The sequence below is a fragment of the Oncorhynchus gorbuscha genome, linkage group LG01 (genome assembly GCF_021184085.1).
Source record: "Oncorhynchus gorbuscha isolate QuinsamMale2020 ecotype Even-year linkage group LG01, OgorEven_v1.0, whole genome shotgun sequence".
NCBI classification, from domain to species: Eukaryota; Metazoa; Chordata; class Actinopteri; order Salmoniformes; family Salmonidae; genus Oncorhynchus; species Oncorhynchus gorbuscha.
Window position 1 is genome coordinate 22,562,509 of NC_060173.1, and position 25,974 is coordinate 22,588,482.

The following is a 25,974-nucleotide window of genomic DNA, read 5'->3' on the forward strand; positions in this document are numbered from 1 at the left end:
ACACACACACACACACACACACACACACACACACACACACACACAGGCCTTGAGACTGGAACTGTTGGAGCAGATCAATACTAAAGATCAATGCACGGTAGAGCTGAAACCTTCGTCATCACACCTCCTTTGTCAGTCGGTGAAGCTCTTTGTTAGTTCTGTTGACGATTGCAAAGGAGTCAACTGGAAGAAGATGAAAGACAGCTTTCCCGTGGTAGTTGGTTCAGATGAAACTATTAGTTTGTGTCGAGAAACATACAGTTCAAGGAGAGTGTGTTTTTAAGGACACACTCTCACATACTTTTTTCTCTCTCACACACACACACACACACACACACACACACACACACACACACACACACACACACACACACACACACACACACACACACACACACACACACACACACACACACACACACACACACACACACACACACACACACACACACACACACACACACACACACACACACACTTTGCAGTAACAGTACCTTTTAGTGTTGGTCACAGATGGAATGTTCAGTACAGTGTTCTAGCCCCTTTATTAAGTTGTCAGTCATGTGTCAGTCTTCGCTCTAACACAGGAATGGAAAAGAGTCAAATCAATGCAGCTGTCGCCCTGTACTGCTGGGGTGTTTCTTGTGGTGGCTGTGGAGTTAACGCAAGTAGCTAAGACAGTGGAAAGTGCGTATTGCGCAAATATCAATCAGATACGAACAGGTATCTTGAACTCACAGTATTTCATTGTAGCAGAGAGAATGGATATCCTCTCATACAACATTTGAAATTATATCAAATCTCAGTTGGTTCTAAGGTTCCTTTCTAATTCTTTCTAATCTTTCTTTTCAGGGCTTTTTCGGTGTTCACACAGACCTGATTCACAAGTATGGGAGAGTATGTGGGTAAGTGACTGACTGACACTGCATTTACATCACACCAAACCCAAGTCACTACAGGACACTCTATTTGACTTGTCTCATCCAGCATCTGACACAACCTCTTATAGACATACAGTTGAATTCGGAGGTTTACATACACCTTAGCCAAATACATTTAAACTCAGTTTTTCACAGTTTTCCTGACATTTAATCCTAGTAAAAATTCCCTGTTTTAGGTCATATAGGATCACCACTTTATTTTAAGTATGTGAAATGTCAGAATAATAGTAGAGAGAATAATTTACTTCAGCTTTTATTTATTTCATCACATTCCCAGTGGGTCAGATGTTTACATACACTCAATTAGTATTTGGTAGCATTGCCTTTGAATTGTTTCACTTGGGTCAAACATTTTGGGTAGCCTTCCACAAGCTTCGCACAGTAAGTTGAGTGAATTTTGGCTCATTCCTACTGACAGAGTCAGGTTTGTAGGCCTCCTTGCTCGCACATGCTTTTTCAGTTCTGCCCACAAATGTTCTATAGGATTGAGGTCAGGGCTTTGTGATAGCCACTCCAATACCTTTACTTTGTTGTCCTTAATCCATTTTGCCACAACTTTGGAAGTATGCTTGGGGTCATTGTCCATTTGGAAGACCCATTTGCAACCAAGCTTTAACTTCCTGACTGATGTCTTGTGATGTTGCTTCAATATATCCACATAATTTTCCTTCCTCGTGATGTCATCTATTTTGTGAAGTGCACCAGTCCCTCCTGCAGAAAAGCACCCCTACAAAATGATGCTGCCACCCCCGTTGTCACGTTCTGACCTTAGTTCTCTTGTTATGTCTTTGTTTTAGTATGGTCAGGGCGTGAGTTGGGTGGGTTGTCCATGTTCCTTTTTCTATGTTTTGGGTTTTCTGTGTTTGGCCTGGTATGGTTCTCAATCAGAGGCAGCTGTCAATCGTTGTCCCTGATTGAGAACCATACTTAGGTAGCCTGGTTTCACTTTTGAGTTGTGGGTGATATGTTTCCTGTGTCTGTGTTTGCACCATAAGGGACTGTTTTGATTTTCGTTTCTTCTTTCACTTTGTTATTTTGTATTTTGTAGTGTTCAGTTTTACATATTAAAATGGACACTTATCACGCTGGAAATTGGTCCGATATTTCTTTCTCCTCGTCAGTAGAAGAGGACGAGCGTTACACCCATGCTTCACGGTTGGGATGGCGTTCTTCGGCTTGCAAGCCTCCGCCTTTTTCCTCCAAACATAATGATGGTCATTATGGCCAAACAGTTCTATTTTTGTTTCATCAGACCAGAGGACATTTCTCCAAAAAGTATGATCTTTGTCTCCATGTGTAGTTGCAAACCATTGTCTGGCTTTTTTATGGCTATTTTGGAGCAGTGGCTTCTTCCTTGCTGAGCGGCCTTTCAGGTTATGTCGATATAGGACTCGTTTTACTGTGGATATAGATACTTTTGTAACTGTTTCCTCCAGCATCTTCACAATGTCCTTTGTTGTTGTTCTGGGATTGCTTTGCACTTTTCGCACCAAAGTATGTTCTCTAGGAGACAGAATGTGTCTCCTTCCTGAGCGGTACGATGGCTGCGTGGTCCCATGGTGTTTATACTTGCGTACTATTGTTTGTACAGATGAACATGGTACCTTCGGGCATTTGGAAATTACTCCCAAGGATGAACCAGACTTGTGGAGGTCTGCTATTTTTTCTGAGGTCTTGGCTGATTTCTTTTGATTTTACCATGATGTCAAGCAAAGATGAAATGAGTTTGAAGTTCGGCCTTGAAATACATCCACAGGTACACCTCCAATTGACTCAAATGATGTAATTTAGCCTATCAGACGCTTCTAAAGCCATGATATCATTTTCTGGAATTTTCCAGGCACAATCAGCTTTGTGTGTGTAATTGTGAATTGGAATTGTGATAAGTGAAATAATCTGTCTCTAAACAATTGTTGGAAAAATTGCACAAAGTAGATTTCCAAACCGACTTGCCAAAACTCTAGTTTGTTAATAAGAAATTTGTGGAGTAGTTGCCAAACTATTTTTATTGACTCCAACCTAAGTGTATGTAAACTTCCGACTGTATGTGTTAGAAGTATCAGTGAAGCTGTTGAAAAGTTATCATGGTCCCAGATCTGCTTGTCCATGTCTTGCCAAATAATGGTGTTTGACAAGACATCACAAACTGATCTGGGACCAGACTAATGGAAAGCAACACCATGAGATCCTGGTAGGCTTATTCCAATGCATTACCCCCCTAAGATCAACAGGGAATCAGTAGATCGAGTGAACACATAAATACCTAGGAATCAAGATAGACAATAACCTGAAACACAATGACTGTGTGTGCCCTTGCAAAGGCAAAGAAACTACAAGAGAGATTTTAATTATTTTCACAAACTGAACCATTTTAATGTTGATTGCCATATCTTTCAGCTGTTTTATAAATCTGTCCTACAGTGTCCGGTCCTTTGGTTTGATATGCATGTTTGGAAACATGCAAGTTCAAGACCAAATAGAGCTGCAGCGCTTGATCAAGACGGCGGGAATAGACCGAGAAGTGGTATAGACCAAGAATCAGCCAACAGGCTGTACACAAAACTTGTCCTTCAAAAACTAGACAAAATATTACAGGACAGTACACATCTGTAACGGTTTTCTTCCGTTGAAGGAGAGGCGGACCAAAATGCAGCGTGGTTAGTGTTCAACATGTTTAATATAGACGATAAATGAGAACACTACAAAATACAAAACAACAAATGTGAAAACCGAAACAGTCCTATGTGGTGCATAGACACAAAGACAGAAGACAACAAGCCACAAAACCCAACACAAAACAGGCTACCTAAATATGGTTCCCAGTCAGAGACAATGACAAACACCTGCCTCTGATTGAGAACCATATCAGGCCAAACAACAAATCCAAGATAGAAACACAAAACATAGAATGCCCACTCAGCTCACGTCCTGACCAACACTAAAACAAAGAAAACACAAAAGAACTATGGTCAGAACGTGACAGCATCCCCTTCACTCAAGTCTCAGTCGTAGCAGCAACCAGACTAGGGCAAGTATACTTCTTCAGAAGAAGCTCAGGATGAACAGATATTTGAACAGATATATCCAGAGCAATTTACAGAAGCAATTAGAGTTAAGTGTCTTGCTCAAGGGCACATTGACAGATTTTTCACCTAGTCGACTCGGTGAAAGGATTGGACAGTAAATACGTACTGCACTTACTGGAAATATGTGGCCTATTGCATTTTCATATTAATTTAGTGTATTCTGTGTTATGTTTTATGTACTTTCTCTTTTTAGGCACATGACCAAACGAATTCCCCCCTGGTGGGATAATAAAGTAGATCTAATCTAGATGTGCTGCTAGATTATTTCTGGGTTGATTATACAGGCCTGTTTATGGACGGCAGATTCTTTTCTTAATAGCACATCAAAGGGAATAGGCTACTGAGTTTCTGTGTGTATTTGAGAAAAATAAATAAGAGTGTAGGAGTAGGGCAGGGAAAAGTGGGTTTGCCATGGCTAGATTTCGTGCCTAGACCGGAAAAGAGACATTACGTCAGAATGCGTGGATATATGCCAAAAGGCATTACTACAGCCTTCAGTAAGAGTTGTCCACTAGTGTGATACGTGGTTTTTCAAAAAGAAAAGAGAAAGAGGCTCATGGCACATTTATTGAACCCTCGTCGTCTCTCAGAACACTCCTCCCCTATCAATTTATCAAAGTTGAAAGCATTCAGTGGTTGTTAGAGATACATCTTTCAAAGTGTCTTTATTTTTCATATCAGAAATAATATCAGTATACTGTATACATAACATGCTGACTAGACCGGGCATGTTGATTTTGTCCATCCACACCAGACGCGATCAGGACACGCAGGTTGAAATATCAAAACAAACTCTGAACAAACTATATTAATTTGGGGACAGGTCGAAACACATGAAACATGCATTTCGCTAGCTAGTTTGCTGTTGCTAGCTAATTTGTCCCGGGATATTAACATTGGGTTGTTATTTTACCTGAAATGCACTTTGTAGAATTTTCATCCATTTTGAGTGAAACAAAATCATGTTGTCCACTCCGACAATTAATCCACAGACAAAAGGGAAAATCTAATTAGTTTCTAGTAATCTCTTCTTCTTCATCTTCTTCTTCTGTGGACTTTAAATGTAGGTTGGCAACCAACTTTAAGGTGCCTTACCACCACCAATTGGACTGGAGTGTGGACCTCTGAAATATGATCTATCTCCACTTGGGTATATTTTCGCCTAAAAACCAATGAGGACATGGGAGAGGTGGGACTTGCAGCGCATCAAGTGTCAAAAATAGAACCAAGTTATATTTTAGCTCCTGGCTAGGCAGACTCTTTTTGATGCGCGCTAGCAGTTTGGATTCATTATTGAATAACGTGTGTGTACTTTTATTTTGCAATGAGTGTGCACACACACAACGTGAGCAGTGTGGTCAGCATGTAAGATACCTAATGGACAATCTACAAAAACAAAAAAATGAAATAAGTTTCTCTGCTAGCAAAATTCACCATGAGTATGGTCAGGCAGAAATATGTGTGCTTTTAATTTATTTTGGATAATTAAATACAGCAGTACCTCACAATATCAGGAGAAGGTATATAGTTAGGAGTTAGAATAAAATGTAATAGCATCTCTAAAGGTGAAACTACATCATAACTTTACAAACACACAAATGTATTAAGGTTCCCTCTGCATTAATGTATTTGTATAGTAATGATGTTGCCACAACCACCGGTTGATGATGAAACTATACAAGTTGTCATACCTCTCCTGCGACAATCTGAAGGATGAGATTACAGTGGGTCCCCTCTACAGCGTGGTCCCCTCTACAGCGTGCTCTCTCTTGTAGAGGGGGAATGTCATGACTCTCCTGTCATGACATCTGAAGGATGAGATTACAGTGGGTCCCCTCTACAGCGTGCTCTCTCTTGTAGAGGGGGAATGTCATGACTCTCCTGCGACAATCTGAAGGATGAGATTACAGTGGGTCCCCTCTACAGCGTGCTCTCTCTTGTAGAGGGGGAATGTCATGACTCTCCTGCGACAATCTGAAGGATGAGATTACAGTGGGTCCCCTCTACAGCGTGCTCTCTCTTGTAGAGGGGGAATGTCATGACTCTCCTGCGACAATCTGAAGGATGAGATTACAGTGGGTCCCCTCTACAGCGTGCTCTCTCTTGTAGAGGGGGAATGTCATGACTCTCCTGTGACAATCTGAAGGATGAGATTACAGTGGGTCCCCTCTACAGCGTGGTCCCCTCTACAACGTGCTCTCTCTTGTAGAGGGGGAATGTCATGACTCTCCTGTGACAATCTGAAGGATGAGATTACAGTGGGTCCACTCTACAGCGTGCTCTCTCTTGTAGAGGGGGAGAGCGGGAAGTCGGCTGTTTTATGACGGTCATAAAATAGGCTGGAAATGGTTCAACTGTGAGACTATCGATCACTACAGAATAAGAGTAAATCCTAGACTAGTCTGCAGCTGGAAATTACGTAAGTCTAGTATGAGAATACAGACAACCACTGTACGCCTGACCATCAGTACGTCTGACCATCTGTACGCCTGACCATCAGTACGTCTGACCATCTGTACGCCTGACCATCAGTACGTCTGACCATCTGTACGCCTGACCATCAGTACGTCTGACCATCTGTACGCCTGACCATCAGTACGTCTGACCATCTGTATGCCTGACCATCTGTACGTCTGACCATCTGTACGTCTGACCATCTGTACGCCTGACCATCAGTACGTCTGACCATCTGTACGCCTGACCATCAGTACGTCTGACCATCTGTATGCCTGACCATCTGTACGTCTGACCATCTGTACGTCTGACCATCTGTACACCTGACCATCAGTACGCCTGACCATCTGTACGCCTGACATATCCATGACAACAGACACTATCCAGAGCTGCTGCGAAAGCGACAACTACGAAAGACAATGTGATTTCTGGGGAAGTTAACCAGAGACTCTCTGATGAACTGACTCTCCAGCAGACGGACCGGCGATTCCAACAGATAAGACAACAACAACAACATATGGCCGTAAATATATACATTGCAATTATTTTCGAACTGAGAACTGATTTGATAAAATTACAGTCTTCACATTTAGATACGACAAAACACACTAACACACAGAGAAGCCTGCTTACGACTAGTTGGTCTGAGTAGCCAGGACACTGTGGTGATTATGTCACCCATGCAGGTTACGGAATGGAGCTCCCTCTGGGCCAGACAACAAAACCATTACCTGTCCAGTGTGACAGGTGCACTCATAAACATACACAAGGAGTGTTAATGACTGACTGTTTTAAAAGGGGGTCAGAATCTCCCCTCTGATACTGCCAGACCTTTCCCCCATATTATTTAAACCCTGCTACTGTCATGTTTGTCATTCATTGTCATGTCTTGTCCCTGTGCTCCCCATGCTATTCGTTTCCCTCTGCTGGTCTTGTTTGGTTCTTTCCCTCCTTCTATCCCTCTCTCTCCCCCTCCCTCTCTCACTCTCTCGCTCTCTCTTCTCTCTGTCGTTCCGTTCCTGCTCCCAGCTGTTCCTATTCCCCTAATCATCATTTAGTCTTCCCACACCTGTTCCCGATCCTTTCCCCTGATTAGAGTCCCTATTTATTCCTTTGTGATCCGTTCCTGTCCCGTCGGTTCCTTGTATTGTATTCACCATGCTGTGATTGCGTTTCGCCCTGTCCTGTCGTGTTTTTGCCGTGATTGTGTATCACCCTGTCCTGTCGTGTTTTGTGCCTTCATCAGATGCTGCGTGTGAGCAGGTGTCTCAGTCGACTACGGCCTGCGCCTACCCGGCGACCTGCAGTCTGTGGCCGCTTCTCCAGTTGTTTCCCCTCTACAAGTCTAGAGGATTTCTGTTATTCCGTTTTGGACTTTAATAAACTCTGTTTCTGTTAAGTCGCTTTTGGGTCCTCTTTCACCTGCATGACAGAAGGAACCGACCAAGGAATGGACCCAGCGACTTCAGACGCTCGTTACACTGCCGTCGAGATCCAAGGAGCCATGCTCGGCAGACACGAGCAGGAATTGTCTGCTGCTCGCCATGCCGTGGAGAACCTGGCTGCTCAGGTTTCCGACCTCTCTGGACAGTTCCAGAGTCTACGTCTTGTGCCACCTGTTACTTCCTGGCCTGCCGAGCCTCCAGAACCTAGGGTTAATAACCCACCTTGCTACTCCGGGCAGCCCACTGAGTGCCGCTCCTTTCTCACGCAGTGTGAGATTGTGTTCTCTCTCCAACCCAACACATACTCTAGAGAGAGAGCTCGGGTTGCTTACGTCATTTCACTCCTTACTGGCCGGGCTCGAGAATGGGGCACAACTATCTGGGAGGCAAGGGCTGATTGCTCTAACGTATTCCAGAACTTTAAAGAGGAGATGATTCGGGTTTTTGACCGTTCAGTTTTTGGTGGGGAGGCTTCTAGGGCCCTGGCTTCCTTATGCCAAGGTGAACGGTCCATAACGGATTATTCCATTGAGTTTCGCACTCTTGCTGCCTCTAGTGAGTGGAACGAGCCGGCGCTGCTCGCTCGTTTTCTGGAGGGACTCCACGCAGTGGTTAAGGATGAGATTCTCTCCCGGGAGGTTCCTTCAGATGTGGACTCTTTGATTGCTCTCGCCATCCGCATAGAACGACGGGTAGATCTTCGTCACCGGGCTCGTGGAAGAGAGCTCGCATCAACGGTGTTTCCCTGCTCCGCATCGCAACCATCTCCCTCCTCTGGCTTTGAGACTGAGCCCATGCAGCTGGGAGGGATTCGCATCTCGAATAAGGAGAGGGAACGGAGGATCACCAACCGCCTGTGCCTCTATTGCGGAGTTGCTGGACATTTTGTTAATTCATGTCCAGTAAGAGGCCAGAGCCCATCAGTAAGCGGAGGGCTACTGGTGAGCGCTACTACTCAGGTCCCTTCATCTAGATCTTGTACTACTATGTCGGTCCATCTACGCTGGACCGGTTCGGGTGCTACATGCAGTGCCATGATTGACTCTGGGGCTGAGGGTTGTTTCATGGACGAAGCATGGGTTCGGAAACATAACATTCCTTTCAGACCGTTAGACAGGCCTACGCCCATGTTTGCCTTAGATGGTAGTCATCTTCCCAGTATCAAGTTTGAGACACTACCTTTAACTCTCACAGTATCTGGTAACCACAGTGAGACTATTTCTTTTTTGATTTTCTGTTCACCGTTTACACCTGTAGTTTTGGGTCATCCCTGGCTAGTATGTCATAATCCTTCTATTAATTGGTCTAGTAATTCTATCCTATCCTGGAACGTTTCTTGTCATGTGAAGTGTTTAATGTCTGCCATCCCTCCCGTTTCTTCTGTCCCTACTTCTCAGGAGGAACCTGGCGATTTGACAGGAGTGCCGGAGGAATATCATGATCTGCGCACGGTCTTCAGTCGGTCCCGAGCCAACTCCCTTCCTCCTCACCGGTCGTATGATTGTAGTATTGATCTCCTTCCGGGGACCACTCCTCCTCTAGGTAGACTATACTCTCTGTCGGCTCCCGAACGTAAGGCTCTCGAGGATTATTTGTCTGTGTCTCTTGACGCCGGTACCATAGTGCCTTCTTCTTCTCCGGCCGGGGCGGGGTTCTTTTTTGTTAAGAAGAAGGACGGTACTCTGCGCCCCTGCGTGGATTATCGAGGGCTGAATGACATAACGGTTAAGAATCATTATCCGCTTCCCCTTATGTCATCAGCCTTCGAGATTCTGCAGGGAGCCAGGTGCTTTACTAAGTTGGACCTTCGTAACGCTTACCATCTCGTGCGCATCAGAGAGGGGGACGAGTGGAAAACGGCGTTTAACACTCCGTTAGGGCATTTTGAGTACCGGGTTCTGCCGTTCGGTCTCGCCAATGCGCCAGCCGTTTTTCAGGCATTAGTTAATGATGTTCTGAGAGACATGCTGAACATTTTTGTTTTTGTCTATCTTGACGATATCCTGATTTTTTCTCCGTCACTCGAGATTCATGTTCAGCACGTTCGACGTGTTCTACAGCGCCTTTTAGAGAATTGTCTCTACGTAAAGGCTGAGAAGTGCTCTTTTCATGTCTCCTCCGTTACTTTTCTCGGTTCCGTTATTTCCGCTGAAGGCATTCAGATGGATTCCGCTAAGGTCCAAGCTGTCAGTGATTGGCCCGTTCCAAGGTCACGTGTCGAGTTGCAGCGCTTTTTAGGTTTCGCTAATTTCTATCGGCGTTTCATTCGTAATTTCGGTCAAGTTGCTGCCCCTCTCACAGCTCTTACTTCTGTCAAGACGTGTTTTAAGTGGTCCGGTTCCGCCCAGGGAGCTTTTGATCTTCTAAAAGAACGTTTTACGTCCGCTCCTATCCTCGTTACTCCTGACGTCACTAGACAATTCATTGTCGAGGTTGACGCTTCAGAGGTAGGCGTGGGAGCCATTCTATCCCAGCGCTTCCAGTCTGACGATAAGGTTCATCCTTGCGCTTATTTTTCTCATCGCCTGTCGCCATCTGAGCGCAACTATGATGTGGGTAACCGTGAACTGCTCGCCATCCGCTTAGCCCTAGGCGAATGGCGACAGTGGTTGGAGGGGGCGACCGTTCCTTTTGTCGTTTGGACAGACCATAAGAACCTTGAGTACATCCGTTCTGCCAAACGACTTAATGCCCGTCAAGCTCGTTGGGCGTTGTTTTTCGCTCGTTTCGAGTTTGTGATTTCTTACCGTCCGGGTAGCAAGAACACCAAGCCTGATGCCTTATCCCGTCTGTTTAGTTCTTCTGTGGCTTCTACTGATCCCGAGGGGATTCTTCCTTATGGGCGTGTTGTCGGGTTAACAGTCTGGGGAATTGAAAGACAGGTTAAGCAAGCACTCACGCACACTGCGTCGCCGCGCGCTTGTCCTAGTAACCTCCTTTTCGTTCCTGTTTCCACTCGTCTGGCTGTTCTTCAGTGGGCTCACTCTGCCAAGTTAGCGGGTCATCCCGGTGTTCGAGGCACTCTTGCGTCTATTCGCCAGCGCTTTTGGTGGCCGACTCAGGAGCGTGACACGCGCCGTTTCGTGGCTGCTTGTTCGGACTGCGCGCAGACTAAGTCGGGTAACTCTCCTCCTGCCGGTCGTCTCAGACCGCTCCCCATTCCTTCTCGACCATGGTCTCACATTGCCTTAGACTTCATTACCGGTCTGCCTTTGTCTGCGGGGAAGACTGTGATTCTGACGGTTGTCGATAGGTTCTCTAAGGCGGCACATTTCATTCCCTCGCTAAACTTCCTTCCGCTAAGGAGACGGCACAAATCATTATTGAGAATGTATTCAGAATTCATGGCCTCCCGTTAGACGCCGTTTCAGACAGAGGCCCGCAATTCACGTCACAGTTTTGGAGGGAGTTCTGTCGTTTGATTGGTGCGTCCGTCAGTCTCTCTTCCGGGTTTCATCCCCAGTCTAACGGTCAAGCAGAGAGGGCCAATCAGACGATTGGTCGCATACTACGCAGCCTTTCTTTCAGAAACCCTGCGTCTTGGGCAGAACAGCTCCCCTGGGCAGAATACGCTCACAATTCGCTTCCTTCGTCTGCTACCGGGTTATCTCCGTTTCAGAGTAGTCTGGGTTACCAGCCTCCTCTGTTCTCATCCCAGCTTGCCGAGTCCAGCGTTCCCTCCGCTCAAGCGTTTGTCCAACGTTGTGAGCGCACCTGGAGGAGGGTGAGGTCTGCACTTTGCCGTTACAGGGCACAGACGGTGAGAGCCGCCAATAAACGCAGGATTAAGAGTCCAAGGTATTGTTGCGGCCAGAGAGTGTGGCTTTCCACTCGCAACCTTCCTCTTACGACAGCTTCTCGTAAGTTGACTCCGCGGTTCATTGGTCCGTTCCGTGTCTCCCAGGTCGTCAATCCTGTCGCTGTGCGACTGCTTCTTCCGCGACATCTTCGTCGCGTCCATCCTGTCTTCCATGTCTCCTGTGTTAAGCCCTTTCTTCGCACCCCCGTTCGTCTTCCCTCCCCCTCCCGTCCTTGTCGAGAGCGCACCTATTTACAAGGTACATAAGATTATGGACATGCGTTCTCGGGGACGGGGTCACCAATACCTAGTGGATTGGGAGGGTTACGGTCCTGAGGAGAGGAGTTGGGTTCCGTCTCGGGACGTGCTGGACCGTTCGCTCATCGATGATTTCCTCCGTTGCCGCCAGGATTCCTCCTCGAGTGCGCCAGGAGGCGCTCGGTGAGTGGGGGGGTACTGTCATGTTTGTCATTCATTGTCATGTCTTGTCCCTGTGCTCCCCATGCTATTCGTTTCCCTCTGCTGGTCTTGTTTGGTTCTTTCCCTCCTTCTATCCCTCTCTCTCCCCCTCCCTCTCTCACTCTCTCGCTCTCTCTTCTCTCTGTCGTTCCGTTCCTGCTCCCAGCTGTTCCTATTCCCCTAATCATCATTTAGTCTTCCCACACCTGTTCCCGATCCTTTCCCCTGATTAGAGTCCCTATTTATTCCTTTGTGATCCGTTCCTGTCCCGTCGGTTCCTTGTATTGTATTCACCATGCTGTGATTGCGTTTCGCCCTGTCCTGTCGTGTTTTTGCCGTGATTGTGTATCACCCTGTCCTGTCGTGTTTTGTGCCTTCATCAGATGCTGCGTGTGAGCAGGTGTCTCAGTCGACTACGGCCTGCGCCTACCCGAAGCGACCTGCAGTCTGTGGCCGCTTCTCCAGTTGTTTCCCCTCTACAAGTCTAGAGGATTTCTGTTATTCCGTTTTGGACTTTAATAAACTCTGTTTCTGTTAAGTCGCTTTTGGGTCCTCTTTCACCTGCATGACAGCTACACTGGTAAATGTGTAGTTACATTAGCCTTGGGACTGGGGACAAGACAAGGGCAACATCTTCTCTAGATTACCCTCTTTTAGTGTCACCCAGAGACGGTACTTAACAAGATGGAGCTGCTGTGAGAGAGGATCTTCTCCTTTCCTTTTAACCTCAGCTATTAGCCCTCCTCTCAGCTTTGTGAAGTCCTAGAAGTCCTGTATCTCCTATGTACAGGGCATTCGGAAACTATTCAGACCCGTTCACTTTTTCCCTATGTTGTTACATTACAGCCTTATTCTAATATGTATTACATTAAATGTTTTCCTCATCAATCTCCACATAATACCCCATAATGACAAGGCGTAAACAAGTTTGCAAATGTATAAAAACATTTTTAAAAAGATTGATAAGTATTCAGACCATTTGCTCTGAGACTCAAAATTGAGCTCAGGTGCATCCTGTTTTATTGCAAAATAGTGTGTTTTAATTAATTATTTGGTGGCGTGAATTTATTTACTAATAAGGATATATTTTTTTATGTTTCACTAATTTTGTTTTTATGAAATTCACTGAGGATGATGTTCTTCCCTTTCCTCCTCTGAGGAGCCTCCACAGTTGTGGGGAAGTAACAAGGTGAGATAGGACTGACTGACCGGTTAGTCAGTGTCTCCTGGCTAACATTGCAGTGAACTGAAGCATTTCTGAGAGTCACGACTAGACTAGAACAATAAAGAGTGGTACTGTCGAATACAAGCAAATCCCTAACTCATTTACACCCTGTGTTCTGTCAAGCCCATGGTAGGTAGTGAGGGTTGTGTTAAACTTCCATTGTGAGACTCTTCTTCAGTATAGACTCCTCAACAGGTCACATGTCTAAGTCTAAGGTGTGTGGGTGTGTTTTACGCTGCGACTTTGGGTATATTACTCTCCAGGCCTCACATCCTCTGTGATGATCACAACGCTTGATTGGCATCCTGTTATTTATCGATGTTTGCCCTGCAGTCGTGTGTGTGTTTGCGTGTGTCTGTGCATGCTTTCTCCTGTGTATTTTTTCTGTGTGAATGCATGCATATACACACGCAAAGTCAGCGGCCAGGGGTCAGCGGCAATGTCGGCAACCCACCCGACCCATCTTGAAACACGGACCAAGGAGTCTATAACCCATGCAAAAGTCAAGAGTGTTTTTCTCCAAACAACCCATGGCACAATGAAAGTGCTACACTCTTATCTCACATGTGATACATACCCATCTCATGTGTATATGATACACACGTGTGTGTCTGGCTTCTCAAGCTGTCCTGTATGATGTCCTGTATGATGTCCTGTATGTCTCTCCAGATATTATCTAGGCAGGAGGCCCGTGGTGGTGGTAGCTGACCCTGATATGCTCAGACAGATCATGGTGAAGGACTTCAGCACCTTCCCCAACAGAATGGTAAGTCAGTTTCTCTCGGTGATTACCTTATTGATGCATTATGACAAAGTACTTCTTCTGCTTCTTTTATGTAGCAAATCAAAAGAAAATGATCTATTTTGAACTGCTTATTTTTACAGCAGTTTTTGACAAGCTACCTGATGATAATATCGAGTTGGGCTATGAAATCTGTACTCTTGTTTGAGCCAGGTCCCTAAATATCATCAAGGAATCCCTTTTTAAAGTAGTCAGTATATGGTCTTCAATTCTGAAACTTACTTCAATGCAAACCCCTGCAGTGAGCAGGCCCTCTGTAGTCACCAGTGTCCTTCTACTGTGAACCTGTAATACGTTTCCGAACTAAAGGAGACACATTTTTAGGGCACACTCTGACTATGTTCCACTGCATTGCAGGAAGAAAGATGATGTGTCTCTAAAGTGCAGGCTTAATGATTTTGTTCAGCCAATAGCCTTTGTCTAGGAGGCTCTAGAGATACAAGTGTTTCTGTCTGAGAGCGGAGGGGACCAATGCCATCCCACGGCAGCAGGGTCACAGCTAATGGTAACATGACACATTTATCAAACAGAGGTCAGAGGTCCCAGTTGCTTTCATCATCCACACGCCATATTGGCTTGGAACTTGTCCAAACCAAAAACCATGGATTTCAGGCAGTATCCACGCTGGGTTAGAGGCTAGAGATACCGCTCACAAGGGACAGGACATGGACGCAAACAAGAAAGAATGCTACAACCGCAGACAAGGCATCAAACATGCAAAGGCCAAAATGTAGCGTGGTTATTTATAAACATCTTTAATGAAAGATGAAAACGTGAACACTATACAAAATAAGAAAACGTGGAAAAACCGAAACACCTAACTGGTGCAAAACACAGAGACAGGAACAACCACCCACCAGATACCTAAAGTGTCATGCAGGTGAAAGAGGACCCAAAAGCGACTTAACAGAAACAGAGTTTATTCAAGTCCAAACAGGGAATAACAGAAATCCTCTAGTCTGTAGAGGGGAATAACAGGAGAAGCGGCCACAGACTGCAGGTCGCTTCGGGTAGGCGCAGGCCGTAGTTGACAGAGACACCTGCTCACACGCAGCATCTGATGAAGGCAAAAAAACACGACAGGACAGGGCGATACACAATCACAGCAAAAACACGACAGGACAGGGCGATACACAATCACAGCACGGTGAATTCTAAACAAGGAACCGACAGGACAGGAACGGAACACAAAGGAATAAATAGGGACTCCAATCAGGGGAAAGGATCGGGAACAGGTGTGGGAAGACTAAATGATGATTAGGGGAATAGGAACAGCTGGGAGCAGGAACGGAACGATAGAGAGAAGAGAGAGCGAGAGAGTGAGAGAGTGAGAGAGGGAGGGGGAGAGAGAGGGATAGAACCTAATAAGACCAGCAGAGGGAAACGAATAGAATGGGGAGCACAGGGACAAGACATGATAATAAATGACAAACATGACAGTACCCCCCCCCACTCACCGAGCGCCTCCTGGCGCACTCGAGGAGGAATCCTGGCGGCAACGGAGGAAATCATCGATGAGTGAACGGTCCAGCACGTCCCGAGACGGAACCCAACTCCTCTCCTCAGGACCGTAACCCTCCCAATCCACTAAGTATTGGTGACCCCGTCCCCGAGAACGCATGTCCATGATCTTATGTACCTTGTAAATAGGTGCGCTCTCGACAAGGACGGGAGGGGGGGAGGGAAGACGAACGGGGGTGCGAAGAAAGGGCTTAACACAGGAGACATGGAAGACAGGATGGACGCGACGAAGATGTCGCGGAAGAAGCAGTCGCACAGCGACAGGATTGACGACCTGGGAGACACGGAACGGACCAATGAACCGCGGAGTCAACTTACGAGAAGCTGTCGTAAGAGGAAGGTTGCGAGTGGAAAGCCACACTCTCTGGCCGCAACAATACCTTGGACTCTTAATCCTGCGTTTATTGGCGGCTCTCACCGTCTGTGCCCTGTAACGGCAAAGTGCAGACCTCACCCTCCTCCAGGTGCGCTCACAACGTTGGACAAACGCTTGAGCGGAGGGAACGCTGGACTCGGCAAGCTGGGATGAGAACAGAGGAGGCTGGTAACCCAGACTACTCTGAAACGGAGATAACCCGGTAGCAGACGAAGGAAGCGAATTGTGAGCGTATTCTGCCCAGGGGAGCTGTTCTGCCCAAGACGCAGGGTTTCTGAAAGAAAGGCTGCGTAGTATGCGACCAATCGTCTGATTGGCCCTCTCTGCTTGACCGTTAGACTGGGGATGAAACCCGGAAGAGAGACTGACGGACGCACCAATCAAACGACAGAACTCCCTCCAAAACTGTGACGTGAATTGCGGGCCTCTGTCTGAAACGGCGTCTAACGGAAGGCCATGAATTCTGAATACATTCTCAATAATGATTTGTGCCGTCTCCTTAGCGGAAGGAAGTTTAGCGAGGGGAATGAAATGTGCCGCCTTAGAGAACCTATCGACAACCGTAAGAATCACAGTCTTCCCCGCAGACAAAGGCAGATCGGTAATGAAGTCTAAGGCGATGTGAGACCATGGTCGAGAAGGAATGGGGAGCGGTCTGAGACGACCGGCAGGAGGAGAGTTACCCGACTTAGTTTGCGCGCAGTCCGAACAAGCAGCCACGAAACGGCGCGTGTCACGCTCCTGAGTCGGCCACCAAAAGCGCTGGCGAATAGACGCAAGAGTGCCTCGAACACCGGGATGACCAGCTAACTTGGCAGAGTGAGCCCACTGAAGAACAGCCAGACGAGTGGAAACAGGAACGAAAAGGAGGTTACTAGGACAAGCGCGCGGAGACGCAGTGTGCGTGAGTGCTTGCTTAACCTGTCTTTCAATTCCCAGACTGTTAACCCGACAACACGCCCATAAGGAAGAATCCCCTCGGGATCAGTAGAAGCCACAGAAGAACTAAACAGACGGGATAAGGCATCAGGCTTGGTGTTCTTGCTACCCGGACGGTAAGAAATCACAAACTCGAAACGAGCGAAAAACAACGCCCAACGAGCTTGACGGGCATTAAGTCGTTTGGCAGAATGGATGTACTCAAGGTTCTTATGGTCTGTCCAAACGACAAAAGGAACGGTCGCCCCCTCCAACCACTGTCGCCATTCGCCTAGGGCTAAGCGGATGGCGAGCAGTTCACGGTTACCCACATCATAGTTGCGCTCAGATGGCGACAGGCGATGAGAAAAATAAGCGCAAGGATGAACCTTATCGTCAGACTGGAAGCGCTGGGATAGAATGGCTCCCACGCCTACCTCTGAAGCGTCAACCTCGACAATGAATTGTCTAGTGACGTCAGGAGTAACGAGGATAGGAGCGGACGTAAAACGTTCTTTTAGAAGATCAAAAGCTCCTGGGCGGAACCGGACCACTTAAAACACGTCTTGACAGAAGTAAGAGCTGTGAGAGGGGCAGCAACTTGACCGAAATTACGAATGAAACGCCGATAGAAATTAGCGAAACCTAAAAAGCGCTGCAACTCGACACGTGACCTTGGAACGGGCCAATCACTGACAGCTTGGACCTTAGCGGAATCCATCTGAATGCCTTCAGCGGAAATAACGGAACCGAGAAAAGTAACGGAGGAGACATGAAAAGAGCACTTCTCAGCCTTTACGTAGAGACAATTCTCTAAAAGGCGCTGTAGAACACGTCGAACGTGCTGAACATGAATCTCGAGTGACGGAGAAAAAATCAGGATATCGTCAAGATAGACAAAAACAAAGATGTTCAGCATGTCTCTCAGAACATCATTAACTAATGCCTGAAAAACAGCTGGCGCATTGGCGAGACCGAACGGCAGAACCCGGTACTCAAAATGCCCTAACGGAGTGTTAAACGCCGTTTTCCACTCGTCCCCCTCTCTGATGCGCACGAGATGGTAAGCGTTACGAAGGTCCAACTTAGTAAAGCACCTGGCTCCCTGCAGAATCTCGAAGGCTGATGACATAAGGGGAAGCGGATAACGATTCTTAACCATTATGTCATTCAGCCCTCGATAATCCACGCAGGGGCGCAGAGTACCGTCCTTCTTCTTAACAAAAAGAACCCCGCCCCGGCCGGAGAGGAAGAAGGCACTATGGTACCGGCGTCAAGAGACACAGACAAATAATCCTCGAGAGCCTTACGTTCGGGAGCCGACAGAGAGTATAGTCTACCTCGAGGAGGAGTGGTCCCCGGAAGGAGATCAATACTACAATCATACGACCGGTGAGGAGGAAGGGAGTTGGCTCGGGACCGACTGAAGACCGTGCGCAGATCATGATATTCCTCCGGCACTCCTGTCAAATCGCCAGGTTCCTCCTGAGAAGTAGGGACAGAAGAAACGGGAGGGATGGCAGACATTAAACACTTCACATGACAAGAAACGTTCCAGGATAGGATAGAATTACTAGACCAATTAATAGAAGGATTATGACATACTAGCCAGGGATGACCCAAAACAACAGGTGTAAACGGTGAACGGAAAATCAAAAAAGAAATAGTCTCACTGTGGTTACCAGATACTGTGAGGGTTAAAGGTAGTGTCTCAAATCTGATACTGGGAAGATGACTACCATCTAAGGCGAACATGGGCGTAGGCTTCTCTAACTCTCTGAAAGGAATGTCATGTTTCCGAACCCATGCTTCGTCCATGAAACAACCCTCAGCCCCAGAGTCTATCAAGGCACTACATGTAGCACCCGAACCGGTCCAGCGTAGATGGACCGACAAAGTAGTACAGGATTTTGATGGAGAGACTTGAGTAGTTGCGCTCACCTGTAGCCCTCCGCTTACAGATGAGCTCTGGCTTTTACTGGACATGAATTAACAAAATGTCCAGCAACTCCGCAATAGAGGCACAGGCGGTTGGTGATCCTCCGTTCCCTCTCCTTAGTCGAGATGCGAATCCCTCCCAGCTGCATGGGCTCAGTCTCAAAGCCAGAGGAGGGAGATGGTTGCGATGCGGAGCAGGGAAACACCGTTGATGCGAGCTCTTCTTCCACGAGCCCGGTTACGAAGATCTACCCGTCGTTCTATGCGGATGGCGAGAGCAATCAAAGAGTCCACATCTGAAGGAACCTCCCGGAAGAGAATCTCATCCTTAACCACTGCGTGGAGTCCCTCCAGAAAACGAGCGAGCAGCGCCGGCTCGTTCCACTCACTAGAGGCAGCAAGAGTGCGAAACTCAATAGAATAATCCGTTATGGACCGTTCACCTTGGCATAAGGAAGCCAGGGCCCTAGAAGCCTCCCCACCAAAAACTGAACGGTCAAAAACCCGAATCATCTCCTCTTTAAAGTTCTGGAACTTGTTAGAGCAATCAGCCCTTGCCTCCCAGATAGCTGTGCCCCATTCTCGAGCCCGGCCAGTAAGGAGTGAAATGACGTAAGCAACCCGAGCTCTCTCTCTAGAGTATGTGTTGGGTTGGAGAGAGAACACAATCTCACACTGCGTGAGAAAGGAGCGGCACTCAGTGGGCTGCCCGGAGTAGCAAGGTGGGTTATTAACCCTAGGTTCTGGAGGCTCGGCAGGCCAGGAAGTAACAGGTGGCACGAGACGTAGACTCTGGAACTGTCCAGAGAGGTCGGAAACCTGAGCGGCCAGGTTCTCCACGGCATGGCGAGCAGCAGACAATTCCTGCTCGTGTCTGCCGAGCATGGCTCCTTGGATCTCGACGGCAGTGTAACGAGCGTCTGAAGTCGCTGGGTCCATTCCTTGGTCGGTTCCTTCTGTCATGCAGGTGAAAGAGGACCCAAAAGCGACTTAACAGAAACAGAGTTTATTCAAGTCCAAACAGGGAATAACAGAAATCCTCTAGTCTGTAGAGGGGAATAACAGGAGAAGCGGCCACAGACTGCAGGTCGCTTCGGGTAGGCGCAGGCCGTAGTTGACAGAGACACCTGCTCACACGCAGCATCTGATGAAGGCAAAAAACACGACAGGACAGGGCGATACACAATCACAGCAAAAACACGACAGGACAGGGCGATACACAATCACAGCACGGTGAATTCTAAACAAGGAACCGACAGGACAGGAACGGAACACAAAGGAATAAATAGGGACTCCAATCAGGGGAAAGGATCGGGAACAGGTGTGGGAAGACTAAATGATGATTAGGGGAATAGGAACAGCTGGGAGCAGGAACGGAACGATAGAGAGAAGAGAGAGCGAGAGAGTGAGAGAGTGAGAGAGGGAGGGGGAGAGAGAGGGATAGAACCTAATAAGACCAGCAGAGGGAAACGAATAGAATGGGGAGCACAGGGACAAGACATGATAATAAATGACAAACATGACATAAAGAATATGGCTGCCTAAATATGGTTCCCAATCAGAGACAACGATAAACACCTGCCTCTGATTGAGAACCACTCCAGGCAACCATAGACTAATCCACACACTAATCCAAGATGGCGTAGCAGTCGAACGTCTTGTCGTGTCGTGTCCCTTGTATATATCGTTTAAAAAAATTTTTTAACATATTTTTCTTCGCATATCTTTTAAAACATTTTATTAAACCTCAACTTCTAAATACTCTCCTGCAACCCGCCTCACCCAATGTAGCTATTTTCTTCTAAAGTATTTATATCTACTTTGGATCCGGAACCCCTCAACTGAAGCTAGTCAGCTAGCTACCAGCTAGCTACCAGCTATCAGTCAGCAAACCATTGCTAGCGGTCTTCAACTAACCGGTCATCAGCTAACCTTTAGCTCGGAAAGCTCTCGCCAGTTCGAACAACGCGACTCTAACCAGAGCATGACAGACCTATTATTTTTTATCCCCGGATTCCCACCGGATTCCCACCGCAAACGGAACATTTTCAGCTGGATTCCTCACAACTAGCTATCTAGCTAACCGCAACCCCGGATGATTACTCCTGGCTAGCGTTTCCACCCACTTAGCTTGAAGCTAGCCCGGCCAGAGCTCCTGTGCTACCACCGAAGCATACTCCTGGGCTACAATATCCGGACCCATGACCGGTCTATCGATGTCACCACATGAAGAGGAATAAACAGACTCACCCCATCGCGACGTCCCCCAAAGGCTTACTTTCTAGCCCTTGCTATCTCCTTGCTTGCTAATTCGGCCTGCTAACTGCTAGCTTGTTTAGCCCCGGTCCGCTAACTGCTACCTTGTTTAGCCCTGGCCTACTAACTGTTAGCTTGTTAGCACAGGCCTGCTAACCGACTGAATCGCCGCGTCCCAAACACTCACTGGACCCATATTTACTTTCTAGCTCTTTTCAATTTATATTTTGTTTATACCTTCCGGTAACCTGCCTCACCCAATGTGATACGGAATCGCCATTATTTTAAATTTTTAGAACACACTCAAGAACCTCCAGAAGCTAACCAGCCAACTAGCGACAAGCTATTTAGTCATTGTTAGCCACTGCTAACTGTTTTTTAACCTGGATAACACTCGCCAGTCCAGCTTCCCTGCCCCATCCACCGCTGCCCCCCTGGACACTGATCACTTGGCTACATAGCTGATGCATGCTAGACTGTCCATTAATCACGGTACTCCATTCTGCTTGTTTATGTTTTATCTGTCGGCCCCAGCCGCACTCAGGCTCTGTGTGTAGTTAATCCGACCATCCCTGCCTAGCCAACGCCATTTTACCTGCTGTTGTTGTGCTAGCTGATTAGCTGTTGTTGTCTCACCTACTGTTTTAGTTTCTGTTTTAGCTAGCTCTCCCAATTCAACACCTGTGATTACTGTATGTCTCTCTCAAATGTCAATATGCCTTGTATACTGTTGTTCAGGTTAGTAATCATTGTTTTAGTTGACAATGGAGCCCCTAATTCCACTCTTCATACCCCTGATACCTCCTTTGTCCCACCTCCCACACATGCGGTGACCTCACCCATTACAACCAGCATGTCCAGAGATACAACCTCTCTCATCATCACCCAGTGCCTGGGCTTACCTCCGCTGTACCCGCACCCCACCATACCCCTGTCTGCGCATTATGCCCTGAATATATTCTACCATGCCCAGAAATCTGCTCCTTTCATTCTCTGTCCCCAACGCTCTAGGCAACCAGTTTTGATAGCCTTTAGCCGCACCCTCATACTACTCCTCCTCTGTTCCGCGGGTGATGTGGAGGTAAACCCAGGCCCTGCATGTCCCCAGGCACCCTCATTTGTTGACTCATGTGATCGAAAAAGCCTTGGTTTCATGCATGTCAACATCAGAAGCCTCCTCCCTAAGTTTGTTTTACTCACTGCTTCAGCACACTCTGCTATCCCTGATGTCCTTGCCGTGTCTGAATCCTGGCTCAGGAAGGCCACCAAAAATTCTGAGATTTCCATACCCAACTATAACATCTTCCGTCAAGATAGAACTGCCAAAGGGGGAGGAGTTGCAGTCTACTGCAGAGATAGCCTGCAAAGTAATGTCATTCATTCCAGGTCCATACCCAAACAGTTCGAACTACTAATCTTGAAAATTACTCTCTCCAGAAATGAGTCTCTCACTGTTGCCGCCTGCTACCGACCCCCCTCAGCACCCAGCTGTGCCCTGGACACCATTTGTGAATTGATTGCCCCCCATCTAGCTTCAGAGTTTGTTCTGTTAGGTGACCTAAACTGGGATATGCTTAACACCCCGGCAGTCCTACAATCTAAGCTAGATGCCCTCAATCTCACACAAATCATCAAGGAACCCACCAGGTACAACCCTAAATCTGTAAACAAGGGCACCCTCATAGACGTCATCCTGACCAACTGGCCCTCCAAATACACCTCCGCTGTCTTCAACCAGGATCTCAGCGATCACTGCCTCATTGCCTGTATCCGCTACGGAGCCGCAGTCAAACGACCACCCCTCATCACTGTCAAACGCTCCCTAAAACACTTCTGTGAGCAGGCCTTTCTAATCGACCTGGCCCGGGTATCCTGGAAGGACATTGACCTCATCCCGTCAGTTGAGGATGCCTGGTCATTCTTTAAAAGTAACTTCCTCACCATTTTAGATAAGCATGCTCCGTTCATAAAATGCAGAACTAAGAACAGATATAGCCCTTGGTTCACTCCAGACCTGACTGCCCTCGACCAGCATGAAAACATCCTGTGGCGGACTGCAATAGCATCGAACAGTCCCCGCGATATGCAACTGTTCAGGGAAGTCAGAAACCAATACACGCAGTCAGTCAGGAAAGCTAAGGCCAGCTTCTTCAGGCAGACGTTTGCATCCTGTAGCTCCAACTCCAAAAAGTTCGGGGACACTGTGAAGTCCATGGAGAACAAGAGCACCTCCTCCCAGCTGCCCACTGCACTGAGGCTAGATAACACGGTCACCACCGATAAATCCATGATTATCGAAAACTTCAACAAGCATTTCTCAACGGCTGGCCATGCCTTCCGCCTGGCTACTCCAACCTCGGCCAACAGCTCCGCCCCCCCGCAGCTACTCGCCCAAGCCTCTCCAGGTTCTCCTTTACCCAAATCCAGATAGCAGATGTTCTGAAAGAGCTGCAAAACCTGGACCCGTACAAATCAGCTGGGCTTGACAATCTGGACCCTCTATTTCTGAAAATATCCGCCGCCATTGTCGCAACCCCTATTACCAGTCTGTTCAACCTCTTTCATATCGTCTGAGATCCCCAAGGACTGGAAAGCTGCCACAGTCATCCCCCTCTTCAAAGGGGGAGACACCCTTGACCCAAACTGTTACAGACCTATATCCATCCTGCCCTGCCTATCTAAGGTCTTCGAAAGCCAAGTCAACAAACAGGTCACTGACCATCTCGAATCCCACCGTACCTTCTCCGCTGTGCAATCTGGTTTCCGAGCCGGTCACGGGTGCACCTCAGCCAGGCTCAAGTTACTAAACGATATCATAACCGCCATCGATAAAAGACAGTACTGTGCAGCCGTCTTCATCGACCTTGCCAAGGCTTTCGACTCGGTCAATCACCATATTCTTATCGGCAGACTCAGTAGCCTCGGTTTTTCGGATGACTGTCTTGCCTGGTTCACCAATTACTTTGCAGACAGAGTTCAGTGTGTCAAATCGGAGGGCATGCTGTCCGGTCCTCTGGAAGTCTCTATGGGGGTGCCACAGGGTTCAATTCTCGGGCCGACTCTGTTTTCTGTATATATCAATGATGTTGCTCTTGCTGCGGGCGATTCCCTGATCCACCTCTACGCAGACGACAACATTCTATATACTTCCGGCCCGTCCTTGGACACTGTGCTATCGAACCTCCAAACGAGCTTCAATGCCATACAACACTCCTTCCGTGGCCTCCAACTGCTCTTAAACGCAAGTAAAACCAAATACATGCTTTTCAACCGTTCGCTGCCTGCACCCGCACGCCTGACCAGCATCAACACCCTGGATGGTTCCAACCTTGAATATGTGGACATCTATAAGTACCTAGGTGTCTGGCTAGACTGTAAACTCTCCTTCCAGACTCATATCAAACATCTCCAATCGAAAATCAAATCAAGAGTCGGCTTTCTATTCCGCAACAAAGCCTCCTTCACTCACGCCGCCAAACTTACCCTAGTAAAACTGACTATCCTACCGATCCTCGACTTCGGCGATGTCATCTACAAAATTGCTTCCAACACTCTACTCAGCAAACTGGATGCAGTTTATCACAGTGTCATCCGTTTTGTCACTAAAGCACCTTATACCACCCAACACTGCGACTTGTACGCTCTAGTCGGCTGGCCCTCGCTACATATTCGTCGCCAGACCCACTGGCTCCATGTCATCTACAAGTCCATGCTAGGTAAAGCTCCGCCTTATCTCAGTTCACTGGTCACGATGGCAACACCCATCCGTAGCACGCGCTCCAGCAGGTGTATCTTACTGATCATCCCTAAAGCCAACACCTCATTTGGCCGCCTTTCGTTCCAGTTCTCTGCTGCCTGTGACTGGAACGAATTGCAAAAATCGCTGAAGTTGGAGACTTTTATCTCCCTCACCAACTTCAAACATCTGCTATCTGAGCAGCTAACCAATCGCTGCAGCTGTACATAGTCTATCGGCAAATAGCCCACCCATTTTTACCTACCTCATCCCCATACTGTTTTTATTTATTTACTTTTCTACTCTTTTGCACACCAATATCTCTACCTGTGCATGACCATCTGATCATTTATCACTCCAGTGTTAATCTGCAAAATTGTAATTATTCGCCTACCTCATGCCTTTTGCACACAATGTATATAGACTCCCCCTTTTTTTCCTACTGTGTTATTGACATGTTAATTGTTTACTCCATGTGTAACTCTGTGTTGTCTGCTCACACTGCTATGCTTTATCTTGGCCAGGTCGCAGTTGCAAATGAGAACTTGTTCTCAACTAGCCTACCTGGTTAAATAAAGGTGAAAAAAAAGACTTACCTAGAACACTCAACTGAACACAACCCCATCGACTACAAAACCCCTAAAACAAGACACATAAATCACCCATGTCACACCCTGGCCTAACCAACATAATAAAGAAAACACAGAATACTAAGGCCAGGGCGTGACAATAGGTGGGAGGTGGAATCCTATTACACTGGCTCTGACACCTGTTGTATGTGACAGGGCTTGAAGACGATAATGGATTACAAAGGGAAATCTAGCCATGAGCTGCCTAACGATGCAGAACACCCGAACGAGCTAAATCCCTTTTATGCTTGCTTCGAGGAATATAACACTGTGCATTGCATGAAAGCCTCTGTTTTCCGTATGACTGTGTGATCTCGCTCTCTGTGGCCGATGTGAGCAAAACCTTTCAACAGGTTAACAATCACAAGGCCGCCAGGCCAGACGGAATA

At 47.3% G+C, this 25,974-nt stretch overlaps 1 protein-coding gene across 2 annotated transcripts in view; it reads left to right on the forward strand.

Annotated features, from left to right (window-relative positions):
* The window catches only part of tbxas1 (thromboxane A synthase 1 (platelet)), a 159,996-nt gene that overhangs the window by 56,759 nt on the left and 77,263 nt on the right, over window positions 1-25,974 (forward strand). For both annotated transcript variants that reach the window (XM_046348236.1, XM_046348246.1), the window contains exons 4-5: window positions 853-905; window positions 14,079-14,175. In XM_046348236.1, coding sequence (XP_046204192.1) covers window positions 853-905; window positions 14,079-14,175 — 150 coding nt within the window. The remainder of the gene's footprint in view (window positions 1-852; window positions 906-14,078; window positions 14,176-25,974) is intronic.